General features: G+C 36.3%; 1 protein-coding gene across 2 annotated transcripts in view; it reads left to right on the top strand.

Moving 5' to 3' along the window:
* The window catches only part of LOC128638328 (alkaline phosphatase), a 35,330-nt gene extending 25,974 nt beyond the window's left edge, over positions 1-9,356 (top strand). For both annotated transcript variants that reach the window (XM_053690231.1, XM_053690232.1), the window contains 6 exons: positions 360-503; positions 1,275-1,344; positions 1,605-1,739; positions 2,103-2,294; positions 3,389-3,508; positions 7,244-9,356. In XM_053690231.1, the coding sequence (XP_053546206.1) occupies positions 360-503; positions 1,275-1,344; positions 1,605-1,739; positions 2,103-2,294; positions 3,389-3,508; positions 7,244-7,515 (933 nt within the window). In that variant the 3' untranslated portion in view covers positions 7,516-9,356. The remainder of the gene's footprint in view (positions 1-359; positions 504-1,274; positions 1,345-1,604; positions 1,740-2,102; positions 2,295-3,388; positions 3,509-7,243) is intronic.
* The last annotated feature ends 14,548 nt before the right edge of the window (positions 9,357-23,904 follow it).

The following is a 23,904-nucleotide window of genomic DNA, read 5'->3' as shown; positions in this document are numbered from 1 at the left end:
AAGAAAAGGAACAGGTTAGGGTGCTCTCCAGAGCACATTAAGGTAACTATGTAGCTGCAGGTGAACTTACTTTTTACCTATAGCTTTGAAACATTTACATTTGGTTTTAACGAAAAATGTAAAGGTTTCCTTTTTAAAACAACAAACCCAAATAGTGCAGTAAAGCAATATTCAGGGAAATTTCCTTGAATATTCAGAATGAAAATATCGTCCTAAACAATCTTTTTTTTTACTGCACATCTCTAGTAGATATTCAGTGACAAAATTAGAAAAATACAAAAATAAATAAATGTTTTAAAACTAGAAATACATTAAAAAACGTAAAATGAAGCGGGCCTAATGTATGTGCAATTGTTTAGGTCATTATGGGAGGAGGAAGGAAGTACATGTACCCCAAAAATACACCAGACATAGAATATCCGAAAGATGAAAAGGCTAATGGCACACGTCTGGATGGCATGAACCTGACCAAAATATGGCTGGATCTAAAGCCAAACAAGCAGGTAAGGGTCACACCTTAGCTATCCAATTCTCTTCCATTTAATATTTATTATGCCTGGTATTTCATGCGATACCGGGAACCTAGTCACAAAATTCCTTTTTCAGCACAGGTAATTACTTCATACATATGCAATAAACCCTCCAATCACTCATGCAGAATTTGCATCAGTGGCCTAAAGTTACCATACCCATATAATACTGCTCACACCCGGTACCCATAAAGATGCCAAGGGAAACTCTACAAAGCATGAATGAGCACTTCTGTGGAATTCAGGTTATTACAGAATTTCTCTTTTGTAAATTTTAGTTTACAGGTTGGACATGTTGGTTGTGTTTAAGTCATTGGGATGCCTAGGTGTAGCATGTGTTTAATGTAGGAATACCATTGTTTCTTGTGATGAAGTTAGCTAGGAGTGAATGACTTTCCATCATATGTAATGCCCCATAAAATACTTTGTTACATTTTTCCATTCATATACGATACAAATTGTTATTTTTTGTCCTTTCAGTCATCCAAGGGGTTATTTGTGGGTTAATTGTGCCAATACCAGAGTTCATTGAATACAGATTTGGAACATTTTATCCCCCGCCCGCCAAATGTAATAAACTGAGTAATATGAACCTTTTGGCAAGTATGGTTGACTGTACAATATAGAGCAGATGTTGCCAGAAGTGTGGGAGGGGGTAAAGGACTATAAGGCCCCTCCAAAAACAAAACAAAAAAAAAACCACACGCACCAAAAACATTTAAGCTAAACCTTGTGTCTTCACAGGCGGCACGTTATGTATGGAATAGAGAGCAGCTGATGTCTTTGAGTGCACAAGATGTAGATTATCTTCTGGGTGAGTTTGTATGGCAGTTTCCAAACATCTCAGTGGCAATTCAAAATGTATCTGCCAATGTGCAAGGTTTCTCCAGCCACTGTTACAGCCTATATAAATCCACTTTATCAACTTATTAAAATTTATTATGGTAGCCAGTACAAAATATTTGCCATCTTACAGACCTTTAGAATTGATGGGTGCGGTATATTTAATGCTCCAACACCTCTGAAATGTATTCCCTAGACTAAATCAATACGTTTCACAAACCTTTCTTACAGGTCTCTTCGAGCCAGTGGATCTGGTGTACGAATTGGACAGAAACAAGACCATGGACCCATCCCTACCTGAAATGGTGGAAAAAGCCATCCAAATACTGAAGAAAAATCCCAACGGATTCTTTCTACTTGTGGAAGGTTGGTTACTATCTGTATTCTCTTGTGGTTAAATAGGGTTTTGAAGAAGTATTACTTGTAAAATGCAAGCCGCTACTATAGGAATAATAAACAAAACCCAAAATGTATAGGTTCTGGCGTTAGACCAGTATTCAATTGGAACAAAAAGGCCATTGTAGACAAACTGTTAGACAAACACAAGAACACCTTTATGGACTGGTTTTAAGGTTGCCTTGTCTTATTTGTACTCTTTGGTTACCCAGGAGAATAGAATATATTCTAAACGTTTTGCACTTCTCTTTGTGTTTAAGAGTTGATGCACAACTAAAAGTAAGACATTTTGCTACACAAATATTTAAAAATATTTTCTTATTAAAATTTTAGGTGGCAGGATAGACCATGGGCACCATGAAGGCAAGGCAAAACAAGCCTTACATGAAGCTGTACAGATGGATATTGCCATCGGTCTTGCAGCAAGTTTGACCAGAGAAGAGGACACCCTGACAGTAGTCACTGCTGATCATTCCCATGTTTTCACTTTTGGAGGTTACACTCACAGGGGAAATTCTATATTTGGTAGGTTTTCCAACAGATGGACTTGGATGAGGGGTCTATGTGGTATATTGCAGCCCTCTAAAACCTATGCAAATCTTAATTCCCTTAAGGGGTAGACATTGTACTATTTTTCAAGTTTTAAGATTTATTTTTAAATACCTTTTGTTCAAGCAGATATTACATTTATACCTATTACTAGATTATACCCAGAATGAACAGGTTAACACGTTCACCACCAAGTATTTATATATCTTTGTTGTCCATTTTACACCACTACATTTCTTGGTCTAGAATTGCTCCTGTGTACTTTCTACAGCGGGTTTGCCCAAAAGTTTGAATGAATCAACAGATCAAATCTGTTCTGAGATTACCCATTTCCTACTCAGTAAACGTGTAGGTTAAAATATCACTTTTGACTAAGTGTTCAATAAAGTTTTGCACTAGTATATCCTGCACCACTTCAAGTAGCCAAAATAGTGATTCAGGACAAAAATGTTAGTCCTTGTATTAAAAAAGGTAAATGTGTGTAAACTCCCGATTGTTTGGCACACAGAATTCACAAAAAGTAGACCCCATCTCACTAAAATATGGCACCTCTTCTAGTCAGTCAATGTGATTGAGAGGGCACAGAAACAACATTTTATGCTTTATAGTGGTTTTGGCCAACAAGTAAAGTTAAAAATAATAAAATAAATCTTGGATTGTGTAGGATCATGGGCCTTTTAGGAGTTTAGATTTTAAAAGTTGTAAGCAGATAATTTTTAACCATCTTTTCAACCAGGTCCTAAATCCTTCCATTTGACACTATAGCTTCCAAGATATCAGGCTGAGAGAGTCAAGTTGATTGCAAATTATATCCAAGCATTTGTGGTATGTGTGGAATGCCAAACACTAGATATTAAACGGATGCACAGAAGAGTGACATGCAGTTCCTGGACAGTAAAAGATAGTGTCATTTTGCCAAAAGAAGATCCCCATCCGCTCCCAACATCTGCTTTGATTGAAGAAAAAAAAAAAAAAAAAAAAAAGACTTCAAAAACTTAAGTCGGGTTATAGTTATTTGCAGTTTCTTGGAAGATTGTAGCATTATGGTAAATTTAATTAATTTCTTACAGGTTTAGCTCCAACTTTAAGCGACGTAGACAACAAGCCATTTACATCTATTTTATATGGCAATGGTCCTGGCTACAAACTGGTGGATGGGTCACGAGAGAATGTTTCTACTATTGATTTCAGTGAGTACAAACCATTTGGTCAGTGTGTTACGTGGCACACAACCCCTTGTAACAAAGATTTTGTGATTACATTAGGAACGCTAAAATCAAAATTAAACTTTCAGGATTCAGATAGAGCTCACAATTGTAGGCAACTTCCTATGCACACTTTAGGAGACACCAGCTCCTACTGAGCATGTGTAAGTCACAATACACACACACTTTGGCATTAGCTGATGGCTGTCACATTATGCAAGGGAAATTAAAGTAGAATGGCATAATAAAGAGTGCAGTAACTTTTTTTTAAATTATCCTTTTATAAAGAAACTGAGGTTACACTGAAAGTCGCTGCACAGGTGTAAAAGCGGTAGATTCATTTTTCTGATAGGCTGACTCGCTACGTCAGAACAGGAAGTGGAATTTTAGTAATTTTAAGAGCTTTCAGTTTGTGTTAAATACAATCTTTAACATCGCATGCTCTATCTGAATCATGAGTAATTTTTGACTAGACTATTCCTTTAAACAACTTTCCAATTTACTCCTATTTTCCATTAGTTCAGCACCTGGGTAGCGCTTGCTGATTGGTGGTTACATTTAGACACCAATCAGAAAGTGCTACACAGGCTCTGAACCAAAAATGGGCAGGCTCCTATGCCTACATTGTTGCATTTTCAAATAAAGATAGCAAGAGAACGAAAAAAATATTGTAATAGCGCATGCAATTTTTTAATTTACTTCTATCTGAATCATGAAAGTCTAGACTATTCCTTTAACAAATTATAATAGTGACAAACCAGTCAAATGCTTGGCAGAAGGGTAAATGTAGGCCAATTATATTTTTTTATGCTGTTAAGACAATACAGCAAGTGTTCAAGTTTATATTTTGTGCAATGGTTGTTTGCTACTGCTAAATTAACAGTTTAAATTTGTGCACATGCCTAATTGGGCTATCAATTTTTTGCTAGAGTACTAATTTGGCCACAGGCAGCGGCATAAAGGGACAGTATATACTAATTTTCATATAACTGCATATAATAGACACTACTATAAAAGAATAATATGCACAGATACAGATAAAAATCCAGTATAAAACAGTTTTAAAAAAAAAAAAAAAAAAAAAAAAAAACCAAAAAAAAAAAAAACTTAGAAGCTCCCAGTCTAGCTCCGTTAAAAAAGGTAGCAGGAACACCCACTGCAAGTGAGAAATAAGACCCTCCCCCCTCCCTTTGCATATGAAAAGACTCTTTACACAGAGGAGAAATCTGGAGTAGGTATACCTCGGTATTCTACTAAAACTTTGGGGCTTGGTTAGGAGTCTGAAAATTATAGCAAATTTAAAAATAAGCAGAACTATAAAAAAAAAAAAAAAAAAAAAAAAAAAAGGCTATATAAATGGATCTACAAAACATTTCAGCAAAGAAAAATGGTGTATGTCCCTTTAAGACATTTTCAGCACCCTTTTTTTTATTGTGTAAAAAAGGTGCAATACATAAATATCTGGATTTGCACAGAGATGTGTGTGTTGTCATTCACTAAATGAATGCTGAATATGAATTAATGCACATGTCTGCTCTCTATTACCTTAAAGGGCCATAATAGTAAAAATATTACATGCTCCAGCTTGTTAGAGCATATCATTTTAGACTATCAATCCTACACTACAACCTCGCAATGGTTAACAAACACAGTAAAAGTGTTGTTCGGGACCCGCTAAGTACTGCCTGTCCCGATTAGATCAGCAGCGCTAGTTGCACAAGTCATGGGTCCCTAGCGGCACCTGTGTTAAACCCCATTGTGGGGAGGGGTTAAACACAGTAGCGCAAGGTTGATAGTCTTAAAATGACATGTTCTGAATCTATTTGGTGTAGATTTGACTGCATTTAAAGCAGCCTTGATTATGTCCCAGTGAACTAAGAGTTGGAGGAAGAGAACAAAAAAAAAAAAAAAAAAAAAAAAAAAAAAAAAAAAAAGGGATGAGTTTAAAGTATGGGCTGAATCTTTAAATCCATTAAGAAAAAAAAGAAAAAATACCAAACATCTTAATGACATCAGTAAATGTTCAAAATGCTTCGCAAACTACGTAAACACTATTTTTGCATTATTAGGGGCCTCAAACCCGATTTCCTGCTGTAAAGTTATTAGTCTATTAAAAGGGAGAGAGATCTGAAGTCCAGACAGCATTACTGTGAGGAATTTGAGTAAATATATTAATAAGTCATCTGGAAAGGATATGGAGATAATGACCGTAGAGGAAATATTCAGATATTAAAGGAAGGGTGTCCTTCAAGACATCTGGATAGAATTTACAGTGTAGCTAAGTCATAACATATATTCTTCAGAAAGAGAGTTTAGTTTAAATAGGGCAGTCAACTCATTTGTAAAGGACTAATTCTAGCCATTTAACCCCCCCCTCCAGAAAGTTAAAATGTTTATAGTTTAGATAGAACATGCAATTGGAAGAGGATCTTCAATTTTCTCATATTATGACATTTACTTTGCTCTCATCCTTTGTAGAGAAAAATACCTAGGTATGCTCAGGAGCTTGCGATTGGTTGCTTCACAACTTTGTCTCACCAGATGTTTTTAGCTTGGGCCAAGTAGTGCATTGCTGGTCTATTTAACCCTTTGCAGCATAAATTGAACATCTATTTTGATATTGCACTATTGCTTGTATAACATTTTCTTTCTGCACTATTATTCAGTGCTTAAAAAGTTACATAAAAAAATAAAATCATGCACCTCACTCTTATGGGTGCTGATATTTTGGAACCTAGTTTTCACTGCAGGTTGCAATGCCAACCAACCCTTAATTCCAGGGATCTCCCTCATTTGCCCAAACTGTTACAGGTTTTCTGTTCTTAGAACATTTCTCCCTTATTGTTTCACACACAATATTATACTTTTATTTAGTTAATGACCAGTAAATACAGTAGATTTGCATATCAAATACTATAAGACAATAGCAATTAGTCTGAACTTCAAGTTAGTACATTTTTCTGACAAATTTTAGAGTTCTATTTCCACTCCTGTATAATGAGACCATCAGCCAATCACAAATGCATACAAGTATATTCTGTGAATTCTTGCGCATGCTCAGTAGGAACTGGTGACTCTGTAAATATAAAAAGGATTGTGCACATTTTATTAATGGAAGTAAATTGGAAAATTGTTCAACTTCCAATCTGAATCATGAAAGTTTAAAATTTGACTTGAGTGACCCTTTACTAATGTACTTTTATGCTTATACTCTAATAATTGTGATGTATCCGACAGGTTAATGTATTTACTTGCACTGTGCCTTAAATGAGAAATAGAATTCACGATCTGCAGAAAATTGTTGAACGTGATTAAGCTAGAATGAATGAAGAGGATTAGTATGAAGAATTGTGTTGTACCAAACTATCAAATTGGTAAATAGAGTTTTCAGTAACTAATCTGTAATTTGTCAATTTCCTAGTCTCCCTTATTTTTGTCAGAAAAAAAATAAATTAATAATTGCCAGCCCTACCTATCTGAACCAGAGTTGCTGCACAGAGGCAAGCACACAATGATTGGAATGCAGTGAAAGCTAGATGTCACCCATAACTAGAAAGAGGTGGAGAATAACCTCAATACTATGCTTATAACATGTATTTAGTGTTTAATGATCCTTTAATTGCCAACATATGTACAATACCTATGCATGTATATAGGAATTTTCAGTATTTTTAATATTGAAAGTTATTTAACTATGCCTCCCATCGCTTCTTTTTCCAGATCACCCAAACTACTTGGCACAGTCAGCAGTTCCTCTCCGTATGGAGACACATGGCGGGGAAGACGTGGCAGTTTTTGCCAAGGGCCCAATGGCTCATCTACTGCATGGAGTTCATGAGCAGAATTATATACCTCATGTCATGGCATATGCATCATGTGTTGGGCAGAACAAAGACCACTGTAAATCAGGGGGTGTCAGTCACAGTTCCAGAGTCTCTTTCACACTGATGTCTACTCTGTTGTCCATCCTCTTGGTCAGGCTCTTGTTTTAACTGGAGAATTTTTTTTTTTTTTTTTTATATATACACTGAAGCCACAGAAGAGCTACCTCCAACCATACAAGACTTTCAGCTCCTTTGCTTTTATCAGACTATTCTTAAAAATATATTTTTTTTAAACTTTGAATCCTAGTGGAGATCAAATAATTTGTTACAACAACATGTTGCTGTAATGCTCCAGAATTTTCTACAGCACTGGATTTGTGTGATATCAACTTGTTCCTTCTAATCTGAATTTCATTTGATGACCTGCCTTGTCCATTGGGGGGGGGGAGGAAGGGAAGGAGGGAGATGTGTGGCATACTTGAAATTCCGGCACTAATTAACACTTCATCTAGGTTACAGATTTATTTTATCCAAGGGTTAACATGATTCAGTAGATTTATTAAACTTTGCAAACCATAGGTTAAAGCAGTCCTACAAGCAGTACTGAGTAGCAAAGAGAAAGGGATATGAATTCTAGGTAGTAAGAAGTGATAAGTGAAGAGAGTCTTTAAAAAGGGGAGAACTTTTACAGTACAATATCCTTTTATGTGCTGCAATAGTCAATTTTGGGTACTTGTGTGTATTACATTACTTAAACACAAAAAAACAAAAACACTACTTTGTGGTTTGAAATGCTGATTTTGCCCATTGAAACCATCACATTGAAGATTGTGATATTGCAGTATTGGCTATGGAAAAGCTATGTAAACAAAAAACAAAAAAAGTTTACCACATTAAATCAGCCTCCCAGTGGGGGTGGGGGTAACCCAGTCCATTTGAAAGGGTGTTCCTGGGTGGGTAGGAGAGAAGCATTAAACGCAAATTCACAAGTGTATGCAAACTCAAGTGGATAATATGTCAGTTTAGAGAAAAAATACCCACAAAAAACGTATTTATAAATCAACATTGTAAAAATTGTTAAGTTTATAGTTTGAATCTAAAGATAAACAGATGTTTTGCCCAAGTTGAAGATTGAAAAGATGCAGCTAATTATTGAGCACTCAGGTTGTCCAGTAACTACAAGACACAGCTTGCATCTCAAGGTCAAACTAAAGTTGGGCATTAACTGGTTTAGATCTAGTGGTTGACTATAACAAGTTACATTTTAGCGGAATTATTTGACTGTGAAAGAACGGTATAAGAACTACAAGAGTAGATGTAGTGACATCACAACTCCACCAGCATAAGCGTGTACAAGTATAAGTGTGACTGCAGTCAGTTTGGGGGAGATTTCCAGACAGCACTAAAACTTACTCTAATTTTAGTGAGCCACTAGTCTGGGTAATACGGGTACATGCGTTTTAGTGAAGAATACATTAAAACCAAAGCTTCATTACAGTATGCTCATTAAAGGGCCGCTGTACTCAAATTTTCTGCAATACACATTTTATTTGCCTGAAAAACTAATTAGTTTATATGAATTCACCAGTTGTACACTTCCTTGTAATGCTCATTGGTTGTATAGAGAGAAGTAAAAGCAGTTTAAATAGAAACTAATACAGCAATATCAAGTGAACGTGTTTAAATGCTACTCTTTCACATGGATGACAATTTGAGTACGGTGTCACTAAGAGCAGCTATGGTGGCACATTTACCAACTGTCTAGTAGCTACACAGGAACCCTGTGCAAAATCCGTCCAATAAACCGGTTTGATACAAAATTATTCTTGGTAATCCAGTGACTTATGTCTAGATTTACAGAACCAGATGTAATATGAAGCAGGATGCATGGTCATAGTTTAAAATTACCATGTATTATTGCTTATGAACTGAAAGTTGTTACTTTTCTACAAAATGTAAATTTGGAAAATAGATTGACAAAAAATAAATATGCCATCAGTTTTTCTTTATCCAATTTACTTTCATTCTATCCCAGCCAACAATGAAATACTTGTGAACCACTGATATGCGAGTGAAAGATTTATGTATGCCCAAACTGTTGGCTAGACATCCCATGCCACTGAGAAACAGCTCTAGGTTGTCACATCTATTATATTGTTCCTAACCTACAGTCACTTAGTCACAGTTGCTAGTTTGTTTTTGTTCAAGCGACAGTATAGTCAAAAAAACAAACAAAAAAACCTCATTCAGATGGGACTTGTAATTTTTAATCAACTTTCCAATTTACTTTTATTATCAAATTTGCTTTTTTCCCCTCGGTATTTTTAGTTGAAACTAAACCTAGGCAGACTCATATGCTAATTTGTAAGCCATTGAAGGCTGCCTATAATCACATGCTTTTTAAATTCCTTTTCAAACACAAAGATTGAAAGTACACGTGGGCCATATAGATAACTGTTCATGCACAGGGAGTTAAAGGGACAGTCAAGTCCAAAAAAAACAAACAAACCTCTCATGTTTCAAATAGGGCATGTAATTTTAAACAACATTTCCAATGTACTTTTATCATCAATTTTGCTTTGTTCTTTTGGTATTCTTAGTTGAAAGCTAGACCTAGGAAGGCTCATATGATAATTTCTAAGCCCTTGAAGGCTGCCTCTAATCACATGCTTTGTATTTGCTTTTCACAGCAGGGGAGAGCTAGTTCAGGTAAACCCTATAGATAACATTGTGAGCACACCCGTGGATTGTGGCAGACACTGCACTAATTGGCTAAAATGAAAGTCAATAGATAATAAATAAAATGTCATGTGATCAGGGGGCTGTCAGAAGATGCTTAGATACAAGGTAATCGGAGGTAAAAAGGATATTATAACTGTTGGTTATGCAAAACTGAAGAATGGGTAATAAAGGGATTATCCATCTTTTAAAACAACAAAAATTCTGGTGTTGACTGTCCCTTTAAGATTTAGCACATCATCATCTATTGTCTTGCATTAAGCATTGCAATGTGCTAAATCTTAAAGGGACAGTCAACACCAGAATTTTTATTGTTTTAAAAGATTGATAATCCCTTTATTACCCATTCCCCAGTTTATATGAATATACTTTTTACCTCAGTGATTACTTTGTATCTAAGAACCTTCTTCCAGCCCCCTGATCACAGTACTGACTGTTTATTATCTATTGTCTTGCATTAAGCATTACAAACAGTCAGTACTGTGATCAGGGGGCTGGAAGAAGGTTCTTAGATACAAGGAAATCACAGAGGTAAAAAGTATATTCATATAAACTGTTGGTTGTGCAAAACTGGGGAATGGGTAATAAAAAGGGATTATCTATCTTTTAAAACAACAACAATTCTATTGTAGACTGTCCCTTTAAAGGGACAGTCTAGTATAAATTAAACTCATTTAGATAGGACTTAATTTTAATCAACTTTCCAATTTACTTTTATCATCAAATTTGCTTTTTTCTCTTGGTATTCTTAGTTGAAACTAAACATAGGTAGGCTCATATGCTGATTGCTAAGCCTTTGAGGGCTGCCTTTTAATATCACAGGCTTTTTAAATCTCTTTTCAACACAAAGACAGAAAATACACATGGGCTATATAGATAACACTGTGTTCAGGCACAGGTGGTTATTTAAGATCTAGCACAATACAATGCTAAATGCAAGAAAATAGATAATAAACAAACAGTCATGTGATCAGGGGGCTGGAAGAAGGTTCCTAGATACAAGTTAATCACAGAGGTAAAAAGTGTATTAATATAACTGCTGGTTATGCAAAACTGGGGAATGGGTAATAAAGGGATTATCTATCTTTTAAAACAATAATAATTCTATGGTAGACTGTCCCTTTAAGTGGTGTTACAGCCATTTGTAATCTCTTCTAGACCCATACAAACACTGAAGTGGACTACAATCTCAAATCTCATGTTACTTTAGTATGTATAGAAAACCTGAGTGCCATATTTCCTGTTGCTTTGCGGAATAGGTTTTTTGTTTTTAAAGTAATTTGGTGGGATTTTAAAATTTAATGCGCTTATTTTGTCATTTATAGTTTTTCCCCTGTATATTTTATAGCAATGAAACCCCAAAATTTTAATTTTGTGGGGGGAGGGGGGTTCTGACATCCTGCCTGCTACACATCACATGGTTGACACGTGATTGATACCTATTGGGTCACAGATCCTCTTAACCTATTGGTGCAGCTCAGGGGGAACTGAAACTATTCCCATTTGGGGCACATTGGCTCCTGACTGCACGAGTGGTCTCCTCAATCGGCTTGTGACTGCATGTGCAGTCAGTGAGTGGGACAGCACTGTGTTTGCAGAATGGGCAGTAGTCAGCTTAAATGCTGAGATGAAGTCAAAGTGTTTTGGTTTTTTTTTGCAGCTAGCACCCTGTAGTGCATTGCTGCTCTTGATATATGGATAGGAAGTGGAAGCTTAAAAATTCAAGTTAGTTAACCTCCTGTTTGCTAGTACAACTGAATTACTGTGTTGCAAAATGATGTAGGTCTAAAAAGTCTCACACCAACATGAAAAGCTCTGGGTTAAAGGTTTCAAGACAGCACTTTTAGTACCAATAGGAGCTATGCCCTGACCCTCTGGCAGCAAAACCTTTGCTAATTGGCACATTTGCCTGTTATAGACAGCTGTTGTATTGGACAAACCCATATTTCAAATATGGGAAGAAGCCTTTCCAAGATGGCAGCCTCTTGAATACTGTGGTGCATTGTCATTTCTGTCATGACAGTGGCCTTTCTAACCTGACCACTACCAAATTGTTGAAGAACCATTTTATAAAGGTACATTCAGTTGGGGTTTGGCGTCTGGTACTTGAACTTCTCTTCTCAATTCCACTAACCTACAGATACGACAATGATTTTAACTGCTTTGTGTCATTTACTGTGTTACTAGCTGCTATGGGGGAACAACTCCCTTACCCGTGTACTTTGTTGGTACAAAGGGATTAAATTAATTGCACGGTTACTCATGCTCAGGCTTTAAATCCCAACTTGGCTGTAAGATATGATAGATGGTTGAAACCAAAGTCGATTAGTGTTCAAATGTATTAGTTGAATGGTAACATTTATTCTAAAGAAACATTTGAAAGGGAGAATGTGGCATTTGAATTGTAGAACATTTCTGGCATTCACTTCCATTCTCATGAGATTAGATCTTTAGGAAATTCATGAGGACAAAAGCTTGCAGAACGAAAAAGGGAAGAGAGTGCCTCTGGTATTGTTCCTTCCAAGTGGTATTTACTTGCACTGCTTGTGCGTAACAAGATATAACAACAACACACCCTCCCAGGTGTAGAACGTGATCTATCAAAGTCTTCCTACCTCACAATGACCACTAAATTACAGTATTAAATACTTTTGAGGTAAATAAGAAAGTATATCCCTCTTGAATTGAACTTTACCTTTTGTTTTTTGTTCCAAAATGAGGCCAACTTCAACAAGCAGCAGACAGGGCAATATAAAACTTAAAGGGACATAAAACCTATACCATGCAATGTTTAGTTATTAGAAATAAACAGTTTACAGCAAATTCACATTTTGTCTGCTGTTCAGGTCATGTAAAATTGTGGTTTGTTACATCTGGATTATGGTCATTTGGGGCAGATATAAGTGAACGCATACACTTAAACGAAGAACATAGGTACCATAACAAAGGGACCATTTGAAATGTGTTTAACATCTTTGTATACAAATTTTTACTACTTGTAAAGCTGTTAATAAGCAGCCATGTATCACAGATCTGACATGGTCTATGACTGGCAGCCAGCTACATACATATTTCCCGATTGGCTCATTGGTTGTGCAAGTGAGCCAGTCAGGAGCAGGATATGTACAGCGTGCGTGTAGCTTAGGAGCACTCCCATGTGGCCTTTTAAGTTTACTAATGTCAAAAATAAACTCAGAGATGCAATTAAACAATTTTAAGATTTACTTCTATCAAATTGTTCTCAGGCTTTTCAGATGCACACTGAGTTAGTGTTACCAGTTCCTGAGCATGAAGAGGTCACAATGCATATGTAGTCAAGTCTGTCATTGGCATAATCCAGTGGGCAGGAAATAGAAGGAAAACAATACCAATTAAAACCCATGATCTGATAATTTGAAGTTTAAAGTGCTATTTCATTGTCTAGAGTGTGCATTATGCAATTCTACCGTATTTCCCACCTACTGCTGGGTTTCATGCCCTTTACTATGCTGAGATGTCAATGATTTCAGACTAGAAGCTTCCCGAACGATTTCTCAGTCCCTGATCAGTAGGCTAATGCCTGGTGTTAGGCATCATATTCTAGGGTTTGAGTTTTATTTACCTGACAAGTTATAAAAATAATGACAGGACCTGAATGGGATGGGTTAAAAAGATATATTCCTGGTTTAATAAGCATCATAAAGTATAACTGGATACCAAGATGTTTAAGTAGTTTTTTGCAAGATGCACTTTTCCTTATTTTAACTCTGAAATGTGTGATCCTGCCAATTCCTGATAGAAGTGGAAGCAGACTCCAGACTCCCACACAGTCATTGGTAGCACACTCTAGCAACCCATGTATAGTTGTCCCTGATTGGCCTCAGCAGAGACAGAAACCTAGGTTACAACATGGCACCCCCCCCCCCATTTGTTGTTAACTACAACTTTTTTTTTTTTTTTTTTTTAATTAGACTAATCTTTGGTTTGCTCATTCTATCTAGCATTTAGTGCATCTATAGATGCAGCACCTTGAGAGGAATAAAGTCCCACAAGAATACCCACACCACTTTGCAGTGTATTTTTGGTCTTTATTGTGTCCCCTTTTTACATATTTAACTCTGAATATTGTAAGTTTTTCAGGTTAGAGAAGTGCACACTGCAATGCAAGCTTCACGGGTCTAACCCTGCTGCATATCTGTCCCTAACTGGTAACAAAAAGGATTAAAACTATGCTAGTGGTTTATTGGTGGATAATTTCCTCATGGCTGAAAGGCCAAAATAAATTTAGGGCTACAATTTGCCTTTACGGGTGCTTTACTGGGGGGGGGGGGGGGGGTGAATAAAAAAAAATAAAAATAGTTATCACAGTAGAAACTACGGATGCAAAAAAAAAAAAAAAAAAAAAAAAAGAAACAAAGTTAAAGGGACAGTTTACTCAAATTTTCTCCCCTTTAATTTATTCCCAATGATCCACTTTACCTGCTGGAGTGTATTAAATTGTTTACAAGTAGCTCCTTTACCCTTATATTGACATTTGAAATAGTTGATTTAGCCAGTGGTATCCCCACCTATTCTGAAAGTTTGTGGCCGCAGGTCCAAGCTATAGATAAGCTTTGTAAACACAGCCAGCAGAAGAGATTACACTCCTAGTGGGATATAGCAGAGATAAGGTAATACAATGTTGATTTTACATTGTTCTCTCCAAGTACTGGTGATTGTTTTATGGACAGATATAATATAAAGAAGAATGTATATGTACACAATGTGTTACAGTAATGAGGTCTGATTATACCTACAAGCTCAACCCATTTTATTAGGTTGTGGCTTCAAAACACAAAATCAGAGCATTAATATACACAAATAAGCCTTAAAAAGCAAATTTTCATACATTTTTACTCTGCAGTTGGTAAAAAAAAGCAATTGTAAACACATTAAGGGAAAAACTATTTTACAGTATACTGTTCCTTTAAAGGGACACTGAACCCAAATGTTTTCTTTCGAGATTCAGACAGAGCATGACATTTTAAGCAACTTTCTAATTTACTCCTATTATAAAATTTTCTTCATTCTCTTGGCATATTTATTTGAAATGCAAGAATGTAAGTTTAGATGGCCCATTTTTGGTGAGCAACCTGGGTTGTTCTTGCTGATTGGTGGATAAGTAGTGCTGTCCAGAGTTCTGAACTAAAAAAAAAAAAAAGCCTTTTTCAAATAAAGATAGCAAGAGAACGAAGAAAATTTAATAGGAGTAAATTAGAAAGTTGCTTAAAATTACATGCTCTGAATCACAAAAGAAAAAAAAAAAATTGGGTTCAGTGTGCCTTTAAAAAGGGACAGTCAACACCAGAATTTGTTTAAAAATATTATCCCTTTATTACACATTCCCCAGTTTTGCAAAACCAACAGTTATAATCATACATGTTTTACCTCTGTAATTACATTGTATCTAAGCCTTTGCAGACTGCCCCCTTATTTCAGTTCTTTTGACACTTGCATTTTAGCCAATCAGTGCTGACTCCTAGGTAACTCCACATGCATGAGCACAATGTTATCTATATGACATGAACACCATAAAGTGGTGAAAAATGCATTCAGATAAGAGGCGGCCTTCAAGGTCTAAGAAATTTGCATATGATCCTACCTAGGTTTAGCTTTCAACTAAGAATGCCAAGAGAACAAAGCAAAATTGGTGATCAAGGTAAATTGGAAAGTTGTTTAAAATGACATGGCCTATATGAATCATGAAAGTTTTTTGGGGACTGTCCCTTTGATTTGTTGTAAAAGTAATTTTTTATTTTTAAACATTTCAACATATTCCAGCTATGTGAAGCATGAGGTTTTGTCTCCGTATCTCTCTCTGGTATTGTTTGGCGTGTTTTATTAAGAAAATACATTCTTCACCAAACACCTTCATTTTCATGCAATCATAATATTTATGGTAACTACTAACCTGAAAAGTGGAAATTCACAATAAAATACAGTAATTATTTCACAATAACCATTACAAAAAGGTCTTATCTTATAGAAGCCCATACATTTCATTGGCCATTTTCATCCCAATGAGAGTAAAAAAGGGAAATGTACAAAATCACTCAGGGCAACAATAGACTTATCTGTGTCAAGATCACATTCCCAGGAATGAAAAAAAAAACAAAAAAAAACAAAAAAAAAAACACTCAGACAGGCAATTATAGCGATCACACTTCCAGGAATCAGAACAAGATGAAAGGGACGTGTTTCATAACATTTGAGTATTAACTGTAAACAAGGATTGTTAGAATAACTATTTGAAGTACTTTAGATTGCACCCTGGGTAGCGCTTGCTGATTGGTGGCTAAATGTAGCTACCAGTCAGCAAGCGCTACCCAGGGTTCTGAACCAAAAATGGGCTGGCTGCTAAGTTTACATTCCTGCTTTTTCAAATAAAGATAGCAAGTGAAGAAAAAAAAAAAAATAGGAGTAAATTAGAAAGCTGCTAAAAATTGTATGCTCTGAATAATGAAAGAAAAAAATAATAATTTAAGTTTAGTATCCCTTTAACCCAGTGTCTGTAGAATGGACATGTTAGTGAAATTAACAAGAAGAAAATCTGGTACATAGGGCTGATATTCATAACCAACAGGTTTAATAACTACCGTGGGATCCCATGGGGTTAAATATACCCACAGAGCAACAGTGACCGTATACATCTCAAATGGAATTGTGTGTAGAGCTGTCCAATCACTGAGAATTACTCAGTACTTTCCTTCATTTTGGCCAATCTGTGCAAAGTCAGCACAAGACAGAACTTGAATCAGAATGAAATATATATATATATATATATATAAAAAAAATCCCTCAGCCTCAAAAACCCCATAAAAAAATAAATAAATAATGTAAACCATTTTACAAGTCAGCCAGTGACACTCACATTGTATAGCTCAGTAATAAAGAACCACATTGCAAATTTTAAACAATACGTTTGAAAAGTATTTAAAAGTGCAATTCTGTTAGCAAAATACTGTGGTTCAGGAAAAAAACAAACAAAAAAAACAAAAAAAAAACTCTAACACATAACAAAACCCTTCCAAGTATCTATCATAACTTGCTGTGGCCAGATTTAAATGATCACATTGTTCAAACAATCACTGTGTAGAATCAGAATTCAATTGCAGGAAAAATCTGGCAAAATAAAGCCTATTGTATAATTTTTGCTAAACATAATTAAACTTTGCATTGGAACTAGCAGGGCTTTCATTTTAAAGCCTATGCATAACATTATACAATGTACTTCAGTGTGTTCATACATTTCTGTAAAAGGCTCACTTTAGTTACCACTTGTTAATTTTATCTCAGTTTCCAGCAATGTCTAGTTACAGGTTTGCTCTAATGTAAGAAACAGCTGCATTTCCCCCCAAACCAAATGTTATTTTGTGGCAAGTAAAGGAATGATACTTCAGCAGTTTAGTAAATAATCATCTAATAATTACTATATTCAATATCAAATATGTGGTTGGAAAACCAGGAATAGCCCAGACTCCTTGTAACCTTCATAAATCTATTTATTGAAGACATAATGAGGGAATCGTTTACTGCAAGAGGCACAGCTGCATCACACAGAGGCATTAAAGGGATATGAACCCCCCCAAAAATACTCATGATTCAGACAGAACATACAATTTAAAAAAAATATATAAAAAAAATTCCAATTTACATCTTTTGTCAAATTTGCTTTGTTCCTGTGGTTCTTTGAAGAGATACCTAGGTAGACATCTGGAGCACGACATGACAGGAAATGGTGCTGCCATCTAATGCTCTTGCAAATGGATAACATTCTTGCAAAACTGCTGCCAAATAGTGCTCTAGACACATGCACGCTCCTGAGCTTACAACCCTGCTTTTCAACAAAATACCAAGAGAACAATGAAAATTGAATAAAGGTAAAATTAGAAAGTGGTTTAAAATAACATGTTCTATCTGCAACTACATTTAATTTTCTTTCATGATTCAAACAATTTGCATGCAATTAGAAAAAAAAAACAACTGTTCTTAAGACAGTAAAATGTGTTTTGCAGACCTGAGATACACCCTTTGAAAAGCCTCTAACATTTTTTCTTTCTTAGCTGTGGCCAATTCAGGGCAGATGGAAAGGAGTTGCTGCAGATATTATCCAATCACTGCCCATTCTGTACTAATATCAAGGCTCTATTTTATGGAACGCACCAGGACCTCTGCGGGTGGTTTTTGGCATAGCAGAATGACTACAATTAATTTACAGGAAAAGCAGGCAAGATAAATGAGTTTTAGATGTTCCATTTTCTACAATTTTTATACATTTACTTTAACGCCTGTCTAGAAGGGCAATTATAGCAGGAAAATTATATCCTTTGATTCGTTAGAGAATTACAGTTTTAACACTAGCAACCCTGCAAAGCTATGTGTTTAACTTTAACCCCCTATAAAGGGGTTCAAAAAAACATAGGGAAAGTACAACTTGAGAGTCAGAGCACTGCTGAACCCAAGTGAACACGGCTGCATTTTCCAATTCAGCTGTGTCAACTCCACTGCGGATTGGGTGACCATCAGTCCCCACTTGGGAACAGCAGTACTTTGTGTGTTAACCCATTTGTGGGAGGTAACTCCACAGCATTGCAGGGACGCTAGTTTCAAGATTACAATTAGAGTATGTGATTGTCTACTGTATTGGTTCTTTAACCCCTTAAGGACCAGCGACATACCCTGTATGTCGCTGGCCTTTTTTTGGGACTTGATTGTTTTATATCGCGGTCTTGCTACCAGCGTTGAGACTGCTCTATTCCACAAAGCCTGCTGGAGGGAGGGAATTAATAGCGTGTTCTTGCTAGACTTGTGCTATTATGTCCTGAAAAAACCCTTAACGACCAGTGACATATAGGGTACATTGTGGTCATTAAGGGGTTAAATTGTGTGACTTATTTTAATGAATTACTGCTACCCAGCGTTTGACCAATTAAAACCTGAAGCACACACACAAAGCTGCAGGGGTTAAACCTCCACCCCCTACTACCACCCTCCTTTTTCTAAGCGGATTTGGGCTTTTGAGAGCAACCGCGACCTCTCAGACCTTTGATTTACTTCATTATGGTTTACACATGAAAGAGCTGGTCCTTGACAGCCTAGTCCCTATCCAGCTGACTGCCCCCCTGGAACCGCCGGTCAGCCACATCCCCGGTGTCCCGTGTCCCTTACCCCAGAGCTCTGCTCTTTTGGGGATTGGTACCCCTTGAAGAAGGCAAGAGGATGTGGTGATTGCCGGAGGGGGAGCTCCCTTGGGAACCGGGCCCCCCTCTACAACCTCCACTCCCCAGTGGCCTTCCCTGGGTACGTTTAATCACCCATAGCTCCGGCCCCCAGCCATGGATCATGTTGCTTTTTGTCGTTCCCAACGACACCCTGGAAGTGCCGCTGCTCCCCTGGGATCACCATCCTTATACCACTGGACACTATGGGACAATGGACGGCATCAGCCTGTCTGGAATGGCGGGAGATTTAGGGGACTGACAAGGCTCTTATCTTGATGAGATTGCCAACTTCCAATATACTATAAAAATAGCACCACCACTGCACAAATCTAAACATCACAGCTAATGTCATTATTAGAAATGGTGTGAACATGACAGCTTCCATATTTCATTGGTTTCCCAGGAAAGATATGAATTGATTTGCAATGTGTTGTAGCTTTACAGAAACCAAGGAGCTAATCTTACAAATACATTTAGTCATGAGCAGATATTTCAGAACCATTGGTGGCAGGTCACACTGCCCTATTACACAGGCTGTATAATGTTGTTCAATAGGGTAGAAATTCTAATTTCCAGTCCTCAGGACAAACAGGCCAGATCTCCAAGATATCTGTACCAGAGAACAATTGAAATAAATAGATCAGTTACTATTATTAATCTGTTCTCCCCCATGGTCCTGTTAGTGTGCCCTTAGGACTAGCATTGAGAAACAGGGTATAGTAGATATATTCCTGCACAGAGTCTCAGTCTGCATACAGATAAGCCTGGGAATTTCTATGGAATGCCAAAACCATGTTTTGTTAACAGTAATCAGGTTTCTACTTAAAGGGACATTATACACTCATTTTTTCTTTGCATAAATGTTTTGTAGATGATCTATTTATATAGCCCATAAAGTTTTTTTAAAAAATAAATGTATAGTTTTGCTTATTTTTAAATAACATTGCTCTGATTTTCAGACTCCTAACCAAGCCCCAAAGTTTTATGTGAATACCGTCAGCTACCTTCTCCAGCTTGCTCCTGTTTGTGTAAAAGGTCTTTACATATGCAAAAGAAGGGGGAGGGGGGAGTGTCTTATTTGCCACTTGCAGTGGGCTTTCCAGCTACCTTTTCAACCGAGCCAAACTGACAGCTTCTAAGTAAGTTATTAAACAGTTTTATACTGGATTTTTATATCAGTATCTGTGCATCTTATTCTTTATAGTAGTGTCTATTACATGCAGTTATATGAAAATGAGTGTATACTGTCCCTTTAAACCACAAAAAAAACGTTCTGCTATAAAGACAGTTTATAAATATTGTGCTTGATATAAAACTTCTGCTTGTGAAGCATGGACCTATCTTGTAAAGGAGATTTGGGACCTGTGAATAGTACACAAACATGGATGTCTCATTACTTTCAACACAAATTTAATTGAACTGCTTCGACAACCCCTTTTCAGTGTTAAAATAGTTCCCTTTTATAGGCAAAATACTTTGAAAAGGTAAAGGTTCCTTTAAGTGCCCCCCCCCCCACCTTTTAAGTGTTTTTCCGGTTATAACCAAGTCATACATGTCTGTTGGCTTCAAGGATTAATAGTTCATGGGGGAAGAATGGATTAAACAAACGTCAATCAAAAAAAAAAAAAAAGTTAAGGGACCGGACATAAAACCGAACGTTTCATTCAGAGTGCAAGAGCATTCTGAGGTAGGTTTTGGTGCTAACATTATATAGAACATTGTTATAAATATTGCTACAAGTTGCCAGACAGTGCTCATTACACATACACACTTCAGAGCATACCTTAGTACTCAGGTTTCACCAAAGGATACCAAGAGACAGAGGAACATTTAATACAGATAGGTGTACATTTTATTGTAAGCTATAGCTGAATAGAAAAAGTTTAACTTTGCCGTCCCTTTAAAGATGAGATTTAAATGCATTTTGCTATATCCTGAAAAGCATTATATTCTCAATCATTTCCTCCTGAATACACAAGGGCAGCAGATCCAATGTATAGGCTGCTCCTACATCAAAAGGAGTGTGATGTGAATACATACACTAGTAGAAAAATAATCCCTATGGTTTAAATAGTCAGGGGTTTAAAAAAAAAAAAAAAAAAAAAAAAAAAGTAAAATGTTTTACTTGCCCACTGAAATTTCTTACTTATCCTGGACTAGTGGAAATTAATTTGAGACATACATACCCATTTTGGGGCCAGATATTCAAAATGGAGAGAATTCACACAATATCTTTGGGAAAATACACACATACCTTGTATTGTAATGTAGGAATCTCTGTTTCACATATAGAACGCTACATAGCAACAAACATTTCTCAAGATAAAAAAAAAATGTTTCTTTAAAATTTTATTGACTTATTTTTTTTCTTTTTAAGGGCCCACAGTACCAGAGACCTCCTAGAATATCTCGCCTGAGCGGCAAGGATTTGAATATGAGGCCCATGGTCTACGCCTTAGAAATAATTTTTACAGAAGTTAAGCAACAGAACCCTTTAAAGGGTAACACAGAAATACTCTGCACTTACCTGAGCAAGATAGCTTGTGAGTATTAAGAGAAACGACTTCAGATTTACTCAGTTGGGACCAACATTAATAAATTGCCCAAGTTGTTATCAGAGCATAAAAACCAGGAACAGCTCTGTAGGGTCCTGAACCCAAAGAAAAGTGAAAATCATATAGATCCTCTCTAAATACAACAACCCAACCCTCGTTATGCAAATCAATCCATTAACCCATTCACTGACTTATTAGTATCAGTAAAAACAAGATCCACAGCAGCTCGTTAATCACTATTTTATGTAAGCTAATAAATATCATAATTCAAACATTTGCAGATATATTGGAGAGTTAAGAACTAATTAATCTACAGTCAATTTATGAAGATGAGAAAAAAAAATCTCTCAGTAATTCCAGGCCACAGAAATGTTAATTGCTTTCCAGACAGACACTGTAAGGATTATATCAGAATGTGAATAAAAAGACATGAAACCTATTTTTTTTCTTTCATGAAGCAGACAGAGCATCTTTGGTTTGGTTTTATTAGTTGAAAAGCAGGTAGGTAGGCTTAAGGGCGTGCACATGTATGGAGCACTTAATGGCAACTGAATGCCTTTAAAGGGATATGAAACCCCAACATTTTCTTTTGTGATTCAGACAGAACATACAATTTTTAAAATAATTCCATTTTACTTCTATGATCAAATTTGCCCGGTTCCCATGTTATTCTTTATTGAAGAGATACCTAGGTAGCATCAGGAGCACTACATAAAGGAAATATTGCTGCCATCTAGTGCTCTAGCAAATGGATAACATTCTTGCAAAACTGCTGCGGTATAGTGCTCCAGATACGTGCACGCTCCTGAGATTTTTTCAACAAAAGATTCCAAAGTGAACAAAAAACATTTGTTAACAGAAGCGAACAATAAACTTTTTTTTTTTTAATTGCATGTTCTATCTGAATCATGAAAGAAAACAATTGGGGTTGATGTCCCTTTAATGCTATACACTTAGGAAACTTTACATTTAACTTCTATTATCAAATTTACTTTGTTCTCTTGGTATACTTTGTAAGTACACCTAGGTAGGCTCAGGAGCAGCAATGCAGAATTAGTAGCTAGCTGGTGATTGGTAACTGCACATATATGCTTCTTGTAATTGGCTCACTCTGTGTGTTCAGCTAGCTCCCAGTAGTATATTACTGCTCCTTCAATACCAAAAGAATGAAGACAGTGTAACATACCCTTAATCTTCAAGCGACACAAAACCCAAATATTTTCTTTCATGATTCAGATAGAACATACAATTTTATACATCTTCCTAATTTACCTCTATAATCAACTTTTCTTCATTTTCTTGTTATCCTTTGTTGAAAAGCAGGAAAGTAAGCTCAGGCGAGTGAACGTGTCTTCAGCACTATATGGCAGCAGCTTTTGCAACAATGTCATGTAGTGCTCCAGACTCGTGCACGCTATCTATCTAGATATCTCTTCAATAAAGGATAGCATGAGAACAAATTTGACAATAGAAGTAAATTGCAAACGTTTTTCAAATTATATTCTTTTTCTGATTCATGAAAGAAATTTTTTGGGTTTCATGACCCTTTAGGGAGTACGATATTTGCCAAGTAGAAGAAAAAAAGGATCTGATTTGGGGACATTGTAGTGAAAGATGTCTTAGATCACATATATATATATTTTAAAGTTAATCCATTCTTTTAATATGTGTTTAACTCCTTCAAAAGGGTTACATAGTCAAAGTTACACTCCTGGAACACCTCTATTCTACTCCAGATGAGGATACAGACTGTGACTGAAGCATACACATGTATGCCTGGCCCTGATTGGCTTACCAACTTCATCTTCACCTAGCGTGGTACAACTTTGTCTAGGGACAGTCTACCCCAGAATTTTTATTGTTTAAATAGATAACCCCTTTATTACCCATTCCCCAGTTTTGCATAACCAACACAGTTATATTTACATACTTTTTACCTCTGTGATTACCTTGTATAAGCCTCTGAAGACTGCCCACTTATTTCAGTTCTTTTGAAAGACTTGCATTTTAGCCAATCGGTGCTG

The sequence above is a fragment of the Bombina bombina genome, chromosome 8 (assembly GCF_027579735.1).
Source record: "Bombina bombina isolate aBomBom1 chromosome 8, aBomBom1.pri, whole genome shotgun sequence".
NCBI classification, from domain to species: domain Eukaryota; kingdom Metazoa; phylum Chordata; class Amphibia; order Anura; family Bombinatoridae; genus Bombina; species Bombina bombina.
Note: the sequence above shows the minus strand (reverse complement) of the source record. Positions and strands in the feature narration are given on the sequence as shown.